The sequence below is a fragment of the Phoxinus phoxinus genome (assembly GCF_949152265.1).
Source record: "Phoxinus phoxinus genome assembly, chromosome: 20".
NCBI classification, from domain to species: Eukaryota; Metazoa; Chordata; class Actinopteri; order Cypriniformes; family Leuciscidae; genus Phoxinus; species Phoxinus phoxinus.
Genome location: NC_136895.1, coordinates 28,339,045 through 28,355,980, shown reverse-complemented (window position 1 = coordinate 28,355,980; position 16,936 = coordinate 28,339,045). Strand labels below are relative to the sequence as shown.

Genomic DNA, 16,936 nt, shown 5'->3' with positions numbered 1-16,936 from the left:
GCCCAGGCTCATTAGAAAAATGTTTTAACGAACAATATGTTGTGTTAATGTGCTCACAAATGTGACATAAAAATGCAATCTGAGCTCTTTCATCTCACGGGATTCGTACCCGAGCTGTAAAACTACGTCTACATCTGTAAAACCGAACATATGGAGATAGTTAAGTGATGCAAACTCCAAAATATATTTGTTTACAAATCATGCTCTATGGTCCAAAAAAAGTGTTTTGAGGTCATAATTGTGCGTGAAAACAAGTCTCTATTAATTCATAATCTGCCTCTGTAATCATAATTGTCTTCTCACGTGTACAAGATCCCCGAGTTCCTAGAAAGGAATGGGCATCTGTCCATCCATTCATCCACCTACTTATCGCCATTTATCTTCCTACGTATATATTTTTTGACGTTAGAGGCAATAAGCCTAATCAAACTCTAGAGTATTTTAGTGCAATTGGGTTTTACCTAAGCCAGTCAAACGTGGACAGGTTGAGGAAACACCACTTGACCATTTTGACCAACTTCTTCAGAGTAAAATCAAATTGCGTTAAAATACTCTAGAGTTGAATTGTGCACATGCAAAAAACCTTAACACTCAAGTGACTGCATAGCAACCATGGGCAGAGATTGAATATGTCAGAATTCAATTTTGTACAATAAACAATTGTGGTAGGGTATTGGGATAACCAGTTGAGAACCACTGATCCAGGCTCATTAGAAAAACGTTTTAACGAACAATACGTTGCGTTAATGTGCTCACAAATGTGACATAAAAATGCAATCTGAGCTCTTTTATCTCACGGGATTCGTACCCGAGCTGTAAAACTACGTCTACATCTGTAAAACCGAACATATGGAGATAGTTAAGTGATGCAAACTCCAAAATATATTTGTTTACAAGGTCAGAATTGTGCAAGGAGCCGCGAGAAGTCAAGTCTTGATAATAAACAAGTCTTTTATTAATTCATAATCTGCCTCTGTAATCATAATTGTGTGTCAAAACGATTAACAGTGCTTGCTGTTTTACTGCCTCTAGTGTTCATATCTGTTGGAAAATGCAGTGATATGTACGTATTGGTGCGTATTTTGCGTTTTTCCAATGAGCCCGTGCTGGAGCCAGGCTACCTGTCTGGTCATAGAGTCATCTCGGGAGAAAGGTGACTTCTTGTCAACGATTCAAGTTCTCGGTTTGATGTTTGATGGGATTGGGCGAGAGACAGTGCAATTATTCGATCACGCTGATGTATTTCCTGAAGCTCCGCACTTGTTTCCTCATTACGCTAATTGAGTACAAATTGGCTCAGAAGGTGCAGCGCAGCTATCAAGAGGATTAGGTTTATCAGATGACAACGTAAAGCCCTCTGATCCTATTAGACGCAAAGCAGCTAACGCAGAGGAGCTGTGTCAGCTCACCGGGGGGAAGCGAGGAGAAAGACGAGAGGCAGAAAGTTGGCTATTGTACACAACATTTTGTGTAATGAAAGCATTTCACACTGATCACCAGTACATCTAACTTCAGCCTTGATGATAATTACGGGTAAAATGGATTTGGTGAATCCTAATCCTGATATCTCCAAAATAAGACCCCATGCTTGAAGTCAAGTGCAGTTTTTCGGTTGTTGTTATTTATCTAATGACCTTTGGTTTAAATCTCAGTTTTTAGTATGACTTGCTACTTGCAATTGCTAATTTGTAAGATTGGACTTTATTGAACAAAACATTTGTGTGCCCAAGCAAACAACAGGTTACTGAGATTTTAAATGTGCTTTGATGAGCACACTAGATGCTAGCCTCAACAGACAATGGACTAAATCCACAAAACTACAGTTTTGATTTAATGGGCATTAGATGTGCAAACCTGACCCATAAATAAGATTCACTAAGATGAATGTGAATGCTAATGGACAGTTAGCGATATAGCATTTGCTTCGGACTTACACTACCACCTAACAGAGTTTTTGGTTAATGATGCCACAGCCGAAATGCACTTAGCACTCTTAGTGTATTTCTAGTGACTTGGGAGTCACCAGGATGAAGTGGTTTTATCATGCATAAAATTGCTACTCATGCAATCGCAAGATCTCTCCTTTAGGCGAGAAAATAGAGGCGGAAATTTGTCTGTCGCACACGACATTTCGTGTAATGAAAACAAATGCTAATGGACAGATAGTGATATGCTTATGGAAAATGTTCATCAAAGTTAGCGATATAACAGTCGACTTGGACTGAAACCTAGCAGTGGCAGCAAATGCTAATGGACAGTTAACAATATGCTAATGTAAAACACTAATGGATAGTAAACGATATAGCATTTGCATTGGATTTACACCGCCACCTTGTGGCCTGGAGTTTTTTGATTATGGTTTTCAGCTAGTCATGCGATCTCAAGATGTCCATTCTTCATTAGGCAAGAAAGACGAGAGCCAGAAATCTTTCTGTCGCACACAATATTTCGTGTATCAAAACCAAATGCTAGCGGACAGATAGCGATATGCTGCTAATAGAAGTGCTAATCACAGTTAATGATATAAAAGTCGCCTTGTTCCTCGATTTACACCCTGCGTTGGAGCCACTGCGAAAATGCACTATTAGGACTCAATAGCATGATTTGTGTATTTCTAATGACACGAGAGTCACCAGGATGAAACGAGTGATTTTTAGCTAGTCATGCGATTTCAAGATGTCTGCTCTTCGTTAGGGGAGAAAGACAAGAGGCAGAAAGTTGGCTGTCGCACATGTTTCGTGGAATGAACGCAAATTTTAATGTACAGTTAGCGATGTGCTAATGGAAGATGCTAATCACAGTTAACAATATATCAGTCGCCTTGGACTCACACTGACACTTAACGGCAAATGCTATATGCTAAAGGAAATATAATGTGTTGTTAGCGATATGTCAGTTACCGTGGACTTATACTGACACCTAGAGGCCTGGAGTGGTTTGGTTACTGAAGCCACTGTGAAACGCACTATTTGCACTTATTAGCATGATTCGTGTATTTCTAGTGACACGTGAGTCACCAGGATGAAGTGCATGGTTTTCGGCTAGTTGTGCAATCTCAAGATGTCCCCATTAGGCGATCCATTCAATGTAGAATAGAATGGCTTTTAACATCCTTTTAAAGGATGTTAAAGGCGTTGTTACGTCCCCAGAGTTCTGGGTAAAACACATAGACTCGTTGTGTTTCTGAAGAGTATTTTTGAAGCACAAAGTGGGCGGAGCCGGTCGTCACCATCTTGGCAGCATGTCACTCCCGGATATCCAAAAATGGGATAAAAGGCGGGATTAGCTGAGGTGACGCGACGCTAACAGACAGCAGACAAATGGCTAGTAGTGACATCAGCGACAATCTACCTGTCACTCAAGCGGCCACGCCCTTAATTATGCAGAACTTTAAGGCTTAATATAATTTAAACGGATGAGTTATATAAATAAAAATTTAAAATCACCCCCCTCACAGTTGTCATGAAGGGAAAAATTAACTATATAGACCAAACCCACTTTTTATACCAGGCTATACACTTTTTTTTTTTCTGCTGTAAAGTTGGGCATATTAACATGGGCGATTGAGTCTCTTTTGCAGCCTGTCTCTAGTGGCGAGTCGATGAATTGCAGTTTAAGTCACTTCCGTGTTGGATTCAAGAGACAGAGCTTGGTAAAACATGATACAATTTGGCCCCAAACTGAAAATTTCGCATGGCATGTCAGAAGCCGTGCAGAGACCCGAAATGAACCCATCCTGTTCAGAATGACTGACATGCGTTTATCCCTTCCTCAAGTCCCTGTTCTCCTGACTTCTTTCAGTAATCTGTAGATTAGCGCATAAGACCCCTCTGTCGACCATGACTGTGTGCAGTTCACCTGTACAGCGATTAACCACACCACCATATGGAGGCTGGAACTCATCGGCGTTTCCGTCAAATTCTCACATGAAAACTGGACAAATCTCATCACTTTATTCCCTTTAAAAACAGCCAGGGCTTAAAACGCATGCTAGTTTAATCACGTTAACGTAACTCTGTAACCGATTGAAACCAACGCAATTACTAGCGTTCAATTGCATAATATGTAGTAAGATGCGTCACACATGTAAATTGGGTGGTTTTGTAATTTGGCTCTTGCCAAGTCTTGTGGTTTCACCAAATACAACATTTTGCTGGATCTACATTCCAACCAACCAATCAGATTTGAGGGTCAAGTTTACACTTTATGTCAAGTTTAGGCTTACAACCAGGGTTAGGTGCTTCTACATCCGCACACACACACACACACACACACACACACACACACACACACACACACACACACACTAACCCGACCCCTAAACCTACCCATCACACGCACACACACACACTAAACTGACCCCTAAACCTACCCATCACACACACACTAACCCAACCCCTAAACCTACCCATCACACACACACTAAACTGACCCCTAAACCTACCCATCACACACACACTAAACTGACCCCTAAACCTACCCATCACACACACACACACACACACACTAAACTGACCCCTAAACCTACCCATCACACACACACACACACTAAACTGACCCCTAAACCTACCCATCACACACACACTAACCCAACCCCTAAACCTACCCATCACACACACACTAAACTGACCCCTAAACCTACCCATCACACACACACTAAACTGACCCCTAAACCTACCCATCACACACACACACACACACACACTAAACTGACCCCTAAACCTACCCATCACACACACACACACACTAAACTGACCCCTAAACCTACCCATCACACACACACTAACCCAACCCCTAAACCTACCCATCACACACACACACACTAAACTGACCCCTAAACCTACCCGTCACACACACACACACTAAACTGACCCCTAAACCTACCCATCACACACACTAAACTGACCCCTAAACCTACCCATCACACACACACACACTAAACTGACCCCTAAACCTACCCATCACACACACACTAACCCAACCCCTAAACCTACCCATCACACACACACACACTAAACTGACCCCTAAACCTACCCATCACACACACACACACTAAACTGACCCCTAAACCTACCCATCACACACACTAAACTGACCCCTAAACCTACCCATCACACACACACACACTAAACTGACCCCTAAACCAACCCATCACACACACACACACACTAACCCGACCCCTAAACCTACCCATCACACACACACACACACACACACACACACTAACCCGACCCCTAAACCTACCCATCACACACACACACACACACTAACCCGACCCCTAAACCTACCCATCACACACACACACACACACACTAACCCAACCCCTAAACCTACCCATCACACACACACACACACACACTAACCCAACCCCTAAACCTACCCATCACACACACACACACACACACTAACACAGATTTTCAGGATAAGTTCAAGGTCAGGACTATGTTTTCGGACAGGAATGTTGTTCCAGGATCAACAAAATATGATGTCTTGGCAAAATCAAGCATCGCTATTACTAGATATCATAGTTATTATTAGTGATCTGATCAAACGCTTCACACTAAACACTGACTTTTGCTGTGTAACTCGTTTAGACATTTGTGCTCCGAACAGGAATGATTCCTCAAATCTGCATAGCAACATCCTAAAAACTCCTTAGCGACTGTATAGCAACAGGCTAAAAATAAAATACATTAGCAAACGCACAGCAAACACAGTGACATGCTAACAAAAAATAACATTCGCATGGGTAATGTCACACGATGTTAGAAAATAGAAAAATCTGGTTTGACACAGTTGATTGTTAATGTTTTTTTAATCGATTTGAGAAGTTTTTGGGGTGTCAGTGATGGTTTCATGTCCTTAATTAGTGTTTTTGTCCCCGATTCCCCCCGTAGGATCAGAAGACGCTCCTGCTAGAGAGAGCCTCTTCACAGCCGGGAGAACCAGGTTAAACTTTCCTCCTTAACACTTAATCTGATACTCTCAGCATTGATAAAGCGGATATTCATTGGGAGACGCTGACATACTTACACCATTAATCGGCTGATTCGATGCCTCGCCTGTCAGTCAAACACATTCTCCGCCCCCTTTAGTCTGTAAGGCTCTGAGGCTCCTCCCACTCTGACATCACGGGGCAAATCTTTCCATGACTGTGAGAGAGAGATTAAAGCAGCTGCACATGACGTACATGCTAAAGAGCGATATAAAGGGATAGTTCACGGAAAATATGAGAATCATTTATTAACCCTCGTGTCATTCCGAACTCGAAAAATTATTTTTGATTTTTTATAGTTCAGTGATGATGACTATCAAGCTCCATAAAGGACAAAATCATTTTTAAAAGTAAGAGAGACGAGCCATTATTCAATGAAATAAATAAAAATACGCTTAACTATTCTTTCTGATATTTAACTGGTGTGTTTTAAGGTTGTGTTGGTCTTCAGTGTTTTCAAACACACACACACACACACAACCCCTAAACCTACCCATCACACACACACACACACACACACACTAACCCGAACCCTAAACCTACCCATCACACACACACACACACACACACACACACACACTAACCCGACCCCTAAACCTACCCATCACACACACACACACACACACACACTAACCCGACCCCTAAACCTACCCATCACACACACACACACACACACACACACACACACACACACACACACACACACACACACACACACACACACACACACACACACACACACACACACACACACACACACACACACACACACAGTAACCCGACCCCTAAACCTACCCATCATCACACACACACACACACACACTAAACTGACCCCTAAACCTACCCATCATCACACACACACACACACACACACTAACCCGACCCCTAAACCTACCCATCACACACACACACACACTAACCCGACCCCTAAACTTACCCATCACACACACACACACTAACCCGACTCCTAAACCTAACCATCACACACACACACACACAAACCCGACCCCTAAACCTACCCATCACACACACACACTAAACTGACCCCTAAACCTAACCATCACACACACACACACACACACACACACACACACACACACACCTGACCCCTAAACCTACCCATCACACACACACACACACTAAACTGACCCCTAAACCTACCCATCACACACACACACACACTAACCCGACCCCTAAACCTAACCATCACACACACACACACACACACACACACACCTGACCCCTAAACCTACCCATCACACACACACACACACACACTAAACTGACCCCTAAACCTACCCATCACACACACACACACACTAACCCGACCCCTAAACCTACCCATCACACACACACACACACACACACACACACACACACACACACACACACACACACACACACACACTAAACTGACCCCTAAACCTACCCATCACACACACACACACACACACTAAACTGACCCCTAAACCTACCCATCACACACACACACACACACTAAACTGAACCCTAAACCTACCCATCACACACACAAACACACACTAAACTGACCTCTAAACCTACCCATCACACACACACACACACACACTAACCCGACCCCTAAACCTACCCATCACACACACACACACACACACACACACTAACCCGACCCCTAAACCTACCCATCTCACACACACACACACACACACTAAACTGACCCCTAAACCTACCCATCACACACACACACACACACACACACACACACACACACTAACCCGACCCCTAAACCTACTCATCACACACACACACACACACACACACACACTAAACTGACCCCTACACCTACCCATCACACACACACACACTAAACTGACCCCTAAACCTACCCATCACACACACACACACACTAAACTGACCCCTAAACCTACCCATCACACACACACACACACACTAAACTGACCCCTACACCTACCCATCACACACACACACACACACACACTAAACTGACCCCTACACCTACCCATCACACACACACACACTAAACTGACCCCTACACCTACCCATCACACACACACACACACACTAAACTGACCCCTACACCTACCCATCACACACACACACACTAAACTGACCCCTAAACCTACCCATCACACACACACACACACACTAAACTGACCCCTAAACCTACCCATCACACACACACACACACTAACCCGACCCCTAAACCTACCCATCACACACACACACAAACACACACTAAACTGACCCCTAAACCTATCCATCGCACACACACACACACACACTAAACTGACCCCTAAACCTACCCATCACACACACACACACACACTAAACTGACCCCTAAACCAACCCATCACACACACACACACACTAACCCGACCCCTAAACCTACCCATCACACACACACACAAACACACACTAAACTGACCCCTAAACCTATCCATCGCACACACACACACACTAAACTGACCCCTAAACCTACCCATCACACACACACACACACACACACTAACCCGACCCCTAAACCTACCCATCACACACACACACACACACACACACACACACACTAACCCGACCCCTAAACCTACCCATCACACACACACACACACTAACCCGACCCCTAAACCTACCCATCACACACACACACACACACACACACACACTAACCCGACCCCTAAACCTACCCATCACACACACACACACACACACACACACACTAACCCGACCCCTAAACCTACCCATCACACAAACACACACACACACACTAAACTGACCCCTTAACCTACCCATCACACACACACACACACACACACTAAACTGACCCCTAAACCTACCCATCACACACACTAAACTGACCCCTAAACCTATCCATCGCACACACACACTAAACTGACCCCTTAACCTACCCATCACACACACACACACACACACACTAAACTGACCCCTAAACCTACCCATCACACACACACACAGGATAATGCGTTGTATTTATCATGACAATGGGATAGACAAACCTGGGAACAGAGGGAAATTGAAAATGTTCAAAATAATGTTACAATAAAACTTCAAATGGTGTTATGTATGACTAAGCCAGATTTAAGATTGATATTGTTCAACATTTTAAGATCATGATGATGTTTATTGGGGAGACACAAGAATCCCAGGGATGATCCTGTAGTGTTTACAGTGTAATACTGGAGGAGACCAGTAGAGGGAAGCACCAGCCAAGAGTCCCGGATGTGGCTGTGCTTTAATACATTACATTAGATCAATTTCTCAGTCTCAGAAAACATCAAAACTTAAGTTACTTTGAGTATGAGGAACAGTAATAGTCACGCTAGCCTTATCATTTGGCATCTTAAAATTAACATCATACTTGTTTTTGTATTTCCTTGAGCTGCTTTTCCATCATTTTTCTGTGTAAACGTGTGCTAGATGGACGTGTTCGCTATGTTCTGCGCATAACAGCTTTCTGAAAACATGGAGCTAATAAATGTATGAGATTTAAAAAAAAAAAATTATTAAAAAAATTATAATTTATATTAAAAAAAGTTATAATTATGAAATAAGACAATACTTAGCCATAATTATGAGATAGAGTTGAAACTATGAGATACATTTAAATTATGATATAATTAATTAAAATATAAAAAAATATAATTAAATTAAAAGATAAAAAAATTATATATAAATCACAATTGTGAGAAGACAATTATGGCTAAAGTCATAATTATGATATTATGAGAAGATGAAATTGACAAAAAGTTGAAATTAGGAGATGATATAAAATTGACAGTCAAAATGATGACAGTTATAATTATGAGATAAAAAGTCATCATTATGACATACTAAATCATATTTATGAGATAAAGTTGACAATATGACAAGTTGAAATTGAACAGTTGAAACTGAGATAAGTTGAAATATAATATAAAAATTGACAGTAGAAATGATGACAAAATTATAAATATGAGATTAAAAAGATCAAATTATGACATATTACATCGCAATTATAACATAAGGCAATTATGGCATACAAAGTCATAATTATGAATATTATAATTAATTGTTGAAATTGACAAGTTGAAAAAGATCAATAGAAATTATGATATAAAAAACTGAGTCAAAAAAATTATAATTACAAACATAAAACACATAAGACAATTAATAAATACTAAGTCATAAATAATTATGAGATCAAGTATAGAATTATGACCGGTAAAATCATGACAAAACTTTGGAATGAGAAAAAGAAAAAAAGTTGACTATCTTATGACTTTTCATCTCATAATTATGACTTTATTTCAAAATTATGAAGGGCAATTTTTGGGGTTGATGTGCATCTGACATCATCATCTCCTCGACCTGTAAAATCATCTTTAAGAATTACACGTCATCCTGTGAGGATTTCAAAAGGGAATAAAGACGGGATTCTTCAATCTGCTGGCGGTCTCACGGGTGACGGATAAACACAAATCCAATGATGTTCATCGACAACAGATGCGGAAATACATGCAAAATCATTTCCCATGAGCCTTTGAGTCACGACGTGCCATTTCACTCCAAATCAACGGGATTTGCACAGTTTCGTGAGGAAATATTTCCTGCATTAATCTGAATCCCTGGACATATTGCTGGAGATCCGGACACTAATCCCGGATTCTGACCACTTTATTCCTCTCCAAGAAATCAAGACTAGAAAACAAGACTTCCATAAGAAAATCCATTTCCATGCGTTTATTACTGTTGTTACAATAAATAATTACGTTTATGAATTGCATATACATCAACAGAAAGTTGATTTTCTACAGGACCTCGTTGAGGACTGAAGTGCTTTAGGCATATGGGTGAAACATGTCAGTCATATTTCACCACAAAATTAACTGAAAACCAAAACATATTTTTAAGACTATTGTGATATTATTTTCCTGACAATTAAGCATCCCCCCCCCCCCCACACACACACACACACACAAACAAAATCACGTAAAATGAACAAAAATCAAACATTTATATGTAAAATTATTTACATAATGGTATTATTTGCTGTACAGTTTTACTTTTTTACTGATGTAAATAAAATAATAATACTAATAACAAGTTTTACAGTCTATTAATAATAATTCATATAATTTATAATAAAATAATTAAAAAAGAAAAACCTAAATCAATAATGCTACAGTATTAGGAACCAACTAAATTTATATGTAAAATTATTTTTAAGTGTAACATTGTAGTATTACTTCCTGTACTGTTTACTATTTCAAATAAAATAAATGAAAAAAATAATAATCAAATAAAATCTGCATTAGTCTATCAATAATTAACATAATTAATAAGAAAATAATTATAAAAATAAGAAAAAAAAAGAAAAAAAACTAAATCAGTAATATTAGAGAATCAGATTAAAATCAGAGAATAATGAATATTACATAAAACAAACTAAGGACTTACAATGTTCTTAATGGTCATGCAAATACAATGCAAAACACATTCTCCGCCCCCTGTGTGAGAGAGATTAAAGCAGCTGCACGTACACACATGCTAAAGACCGATTTAAAGTATAACTCATCTCATGATTTTGAGCTGAAATGCCTCACCCAATCAAAAAAACACATAAATATAAAGTGTGATCCATAATAAATGAAGTGTCCTGCGCAGCCTCACGCGTGCAGTTTTCCGAGCTCCTTCTCCAGTGTGTCTCTGAGTTTGTGGAAGGCTGGTCTCTTCTTCGGCTCGGTCTCCCAGCAGGAGCTCATGATGGAGTAAACGTGAGGCGGACACTCGTCCGGCGGGTCCATGCGATACCCCTGATCCACACGCTCCCTCACGTCACACACCGACTGACACACACACACACACACACACCAGAGACACGTTATCAAGGATATCTGGCTTCACTTTATTTTGAGGTTCCCTTTCACACACTCTGTTGACTATAAGTAATGCTGCACTTACATGTCTACTAACTCTCAAGTATTAATAGAGTATTAGTAGAGTTTGGGTCAGAAAAAAAAATTGACATGTAGTTACGAAGTTACTTATAGACATTATGCTCCAGAGAAACAAGCGCGCAGCCATCTTTATAATATTGTCTTTGAACTAGGGCTGTAAACGATTAATCGTGATTAATCGCATCCAAAATAAAAGTTTGTGTTTACATAATATATGTGTGTATTGTGTATAATTATTTTGTATATATAAATACACACACATGCATGTATATATTTAAGAAATGTGTTATTTATACATAAAATATTTATATTTATATATAATTTAAAATATATATGCAGTATATAAATGCAAATATTTCTCAAATATATACATGCATGTGTGTGTATTTATATATACAAAATAATTATACACAATACACACACATATATTATGTAAACACAAACTTTTATTTTGGATTCGATTAATCGTTTACAGCCCTACTTTTGAACTTCCGTTTCTGCGGTCGCTCTGTAGCCTATATCTCTATGGCATCGCTGTCCAGGAGTAATTAGCCGGTGAAGTGGATTTACTTATTGTAAAATTAACGAAAGTGATCATGAGGATTGTAATGTTTAAAGCAGACGTCGTAACAAATGTCAGTCGACCGGGAGGATTTTAAAACGAGCCGTTCATTCATAAATACGCAAGATCACAGTGAAAATACAGACCGGAAGACAAAACACAACGAGCGCAGCGCTGAAAAGGGGCGGGGCTACATACGTTTATTACACGGCGCTGTGGAATACTTGATTCTGATTGGTCAATCGCGCCATCCAGCGGTGTGTTATTCCCAGATAACAAGCTCTGAAACCCGGTTCATCCGGGTCACTGAAGTCAGCGCTAAACATTGCTAGGAACGTTTTTTCTTCATGGAAGTTTTGCTTTTGGTGAGCTAATAAAACATTAAAACTCAATATTTTGTATACAGTTATTTAAATATCTAATCCAGTATTGTGGACTCGATCTCTCTTGTTTCATACAAACACAGTTGCTGCCGTTTTGTGACTATTGTTTTGTACACTGTTGGATTATGAGATATCAATATCTCTTATTCCCATAATTATGAAATGCTGTGTAATAAGTGGTATGACTGTATACCGTATCTCTTAAATGTCCGTCTGTTTTGAACTTGTAGCGCTAGCAACGGCTCTCTCCGCGGAAGCTTTGCGCTTAAAGACCTAATAAAATATTAGGCTCAGATCAATATTTTGTGTCTAATTATTGTAATAAACGGGATAATGTACATCCAGCCGGTTGTTATCTCAGAATAAACCCCGACAGGGTGAAGTCTTCCGTCAGTGTGAAGGGGGTTTATTCTGAGATAACAACCGGCTGGATGTACATTATCCCGTTTATTACATGGATAATTGCCACGTAAATAAATAATTAGACACTAAATAATTAGTCTAAATAGATCTACACATCTACTAACTCTCATTAGAGTATTAATAGAGCATTAGTAGACTGGTAAAGTTATGATTAGAATAAGTTGACATATAGTTGTAAAGTAGGGCTGTAAACGATTAATCGAATCCAAAATAAAAGTTTGTGTTTACATAATATATGTGTGTGTATTGTGTATAATTATTTTGTATATATATAAATACACACACATGCATGTATATATTTAAGAAAAATGTGTTATTTATATATAAAATAGTTCTATTTATATATCATTTAAATTATATAAAAATATATATGCAGTATATAAATGCAAATATTTCTCAAATATATACATGCATGTGTGAAATAATTATACACAATACACACACATATATTATGTAAAGACAAACTTTCATTTTGGATTCGATTAATCGCGATTAATCGTTTACAGCCCTATTGTAAAGTTACTTATAACTCAGTAAAATGTCTGTTGTTGGAGGAGCATCACAATAAAGAGTTAGCAGATATTAAGCAGACGGTCTACTAATGACAGTCTTATGAAAGTTACTTATAGTCAACAGAATGGGACCATCAAAATAAAGTGTTATCAAATATCTTTATAGTGAGACGGAAAGAAACGCACCATCTTGGGATACGGCTGTCGTCCGAAGGAGAAGATCTCCCACAGAAGCACTCCGTAGCTCCACACGTCCGACTGCGTGGAGAACTTCTACAGGAACAGAGGAGTTCACTTATAAAGCTGCTGTGTCTTGATGTTGTTTTCACACTAGAACAGGTTTTCCTGCTTAATGTTGATTATTTTCCCCATATTCTCCATTGTTGCGACTCCTCACTTCCCAGTCCGTCAGTATCCGCGTTTCCATTACCCTTCAAATTGCGCAAATTGAAATTGCGAATTGAAAATACGCTCAATGGAAATGTTTGCATTTTTTTTTTGCAAAAACTCCCATTTAACCACAAAAAAGTTTTTTCGCTCGCATGAGGAAGTTTTTCAGGCAATTCGAAAAAGAAATATTTCGCAAAACTGCAATGGAAACAGTTTTTGCACATTTACAGTCAGCTGACGTAGATGACCCGGTGTGTTTGGACAGAATACGAGACCGAGTTGCTTATTAAATTCATAAAAGACAAAATAATTACAGGAATACTGGATCCTAAACCTCAAAGAAACGCCACGATCAAGACCTCGAAGCGGATATGAGGGAGAAACTCCAGAAACTCCTCATATGAGCCGCTCGCAGTATAACGCCGTGTCCTGACCAGACGCGATGCGATAAATTCCAGCGACCAATAATTTGTCTGTCCATACTAGACGCGACGCGACTTTGAGATGCGTAAAAGTCAATCAAAACCCACAGCCAATCAGAACAGCGTGTGGGCGGAGTCTCGCGGCGAGTGCACGGCACCAGAGAGTAATCTTGACGGCAATCGCAAGAAAATGGAAGTAGCTACATAATCAAATTCACAAATATTACACCATTTAAACATTATTCAAATAGGCTACTGAGTTACTAAATCAATTTGTCAAATAATACACTTGTTTCTTCACAGTTTGAACGTTCTTGTTTCCATTTGTTTAATTTCAAGATCTGAAATATCATTGCGTCGTGTGTAGTTAGGACACGGTGTAAGAGTTTCTCCTTGCCATTAATGATTGGGTAACACACACACGTCTCCTTCCATTAATAATAATGGCTAGTGCAGTGGTTGAGATATACATAAACCCACCAACGTCCGTCGCCATGATGTCTGGAATGAGACTCGCAAGAGGAAAAAATTACGTTTTAGTCACATAACATCGGTTAATGGAAACTGCGTCATTTCGCAATCTTTTTTTGTCGACATTTAGAAAAATTGCGCAAATCTGTAATGGAAACGCGCCTAGTAACGCTCTGGGGTGCGTTTCCCGAAAGCATCGTTAGCCACCTATGGTCGCAAGTTCCGTCGTTATCAGCAGTTCAACGAGTCGGTGTTTCCCGAAACCATCGTTCCAACGAACGTTCGCAAACAGCATCGCAAACTTGCGTGTTTGGAACGAGAGCTCTCGAGCTGTGGTTAGAAGCATAGTTTCTAGTTTACATGAGATGTAGACTGAATAAATCCTTATCTTTAGCAAAATAAGCAAGCTGACGTTTAGTACAACCCGTGTTATTTATTTAGAATACATATAAATGTAATTTACGTCTTTTAGTTTGTCAAGAGATTTAAAGCACCGTTTTTGAAGACTGCGCATGTGCGAACGTGCTCTACTGTGTAAGAACGAGCCAAATATTGAGTCTGGTAATAAAGCAAAATAACTGAGAAAAATTAGAAATGGTCTTCAGATGCCATGTCTGTAACTTATATGACAAAATCTAGCGTTAATTCGATCTCAAACAGATTAATTAAAATAAGTTATTAGTCCCCCACGTGCGAGACGTCATAAACCAACGTGGTTGAATGATACTTTGTGACATACGGTTTCGGGAAACAGTCGTGACTAGCTAGTTGATTTCTCCAACGATGCATCGTACTATGGTAGTTAAGCAGTGAGCGATATAGTTGTACGGGAAACGCACCCCTGTTTAGTTCCTGTCTCTATGAAGCCCCTCCTTCTGAAAAGCACACTGTGCTCTGATTGGTCGGCTGGATCAGTGTGTTGTGATTGGTCGAGCGCGTTCGTGAAATGCCCCGCCCCTCACCATAACCGCCAGTTTAACACACTACTAACTAACTCAACCAGGCCCCGCCCCTTGACTTTGCGTATTAATTATTTAAATGAGGAATATTGTGACGTGTTCGTTCCCGGAAGAAACTCAAGACTACAATGGAGGCGTTTCAGGAGTTCAGAAACACTGATATAGAGAAGAACTCACACAGCAACATTACACACTAAAGAAAGATGAAGATGGAAAAAGGCAAAAGGACTTCTTTAATATTGATATTTCATGCGAACTCTCACCTTGCTCTTCAGGGCTTCGGGCGCCGTCCACTTGACGGGTAACTTGGAGTTGTCGGTTGCCATTGAACTGACCTTGGCTAGACCGAAATCGCTGATTTTGGCGACGGTGTCCTCCGACACGAGGATGTTGCGTCCGGCGAGGTCTCGGTGCAGGAGCTTCTTACACTCCAGGTGCTCCATCCCTTCACACACATCTCTGAGGGACACACACAAACAAAGCCACTGAGTCACATGGTCACATTTTTCAAGCTCATTTCATTTTTTCAAATGTCATATTTCACTTTTTTTCTTAAATGTTCGCACAGACATGTTCATTTATTTTTATATATAAATAAATAAATAAAAATAAGCTTTTTTAATAAGTAAAATTTTTTTAATACTCACCAACATTATACAAAAACATTATTACTTGAATAAATAAAAATAGAATAATTCTTATAAACATGATACCTTTAATAATTTTAAATAATTTGTAAAGAACAAACGCTATACATTGTTTTAAAATAAAATTATCATTACAATAATACAAAATAATAAACATAAAAGGAAAATAAACAAACAAATTTTTATTAACTTTTTAAAATTACGATTGAATCATTGATTCT

At 39.5% G+C, this 16,936-nt stretch overlaps 1 protein-coding gene across 4 annotated transcripts in view; it reads right to left on the bottom strand.

The window, feature by feature from the left end:
* Positions 1 to 10,374: 10,374 nt before the first annotated feature.
* matk (megakaryocyte-associated tyrosine kinase) overlaps positions 10,375 to 16,936 on the bottom strand; it is a 16,428-nt gene continuing 9,866 nt past the window's right edge. For all 4 annotated transcript variants that reach the window (XM_079592716.1, XM_079592715.1, XM_079592717.1 and 1 more), the window contains 3 exons: positions 16,332 to 16,527; positions 14,013 to 14,099; positions 10,375 to 11,835 (listed from right to left, as the gene is read on the bottom strand). In XM_079592716.1, the coding sequence (XP_079448842.1) occupies positions 11,656 to 11,835; positions 14,013 to 14,099; positions 16,332 to 16,527 (463 nt within the window). In that variant the 3' untranslated portion in view covers positions 10,375 to 11,655. The remainder of the gene's footprint in view (positions 11,836 to 14,012; positions 14,100 to 16,331; positions 16,528 to 16,936) is intronic.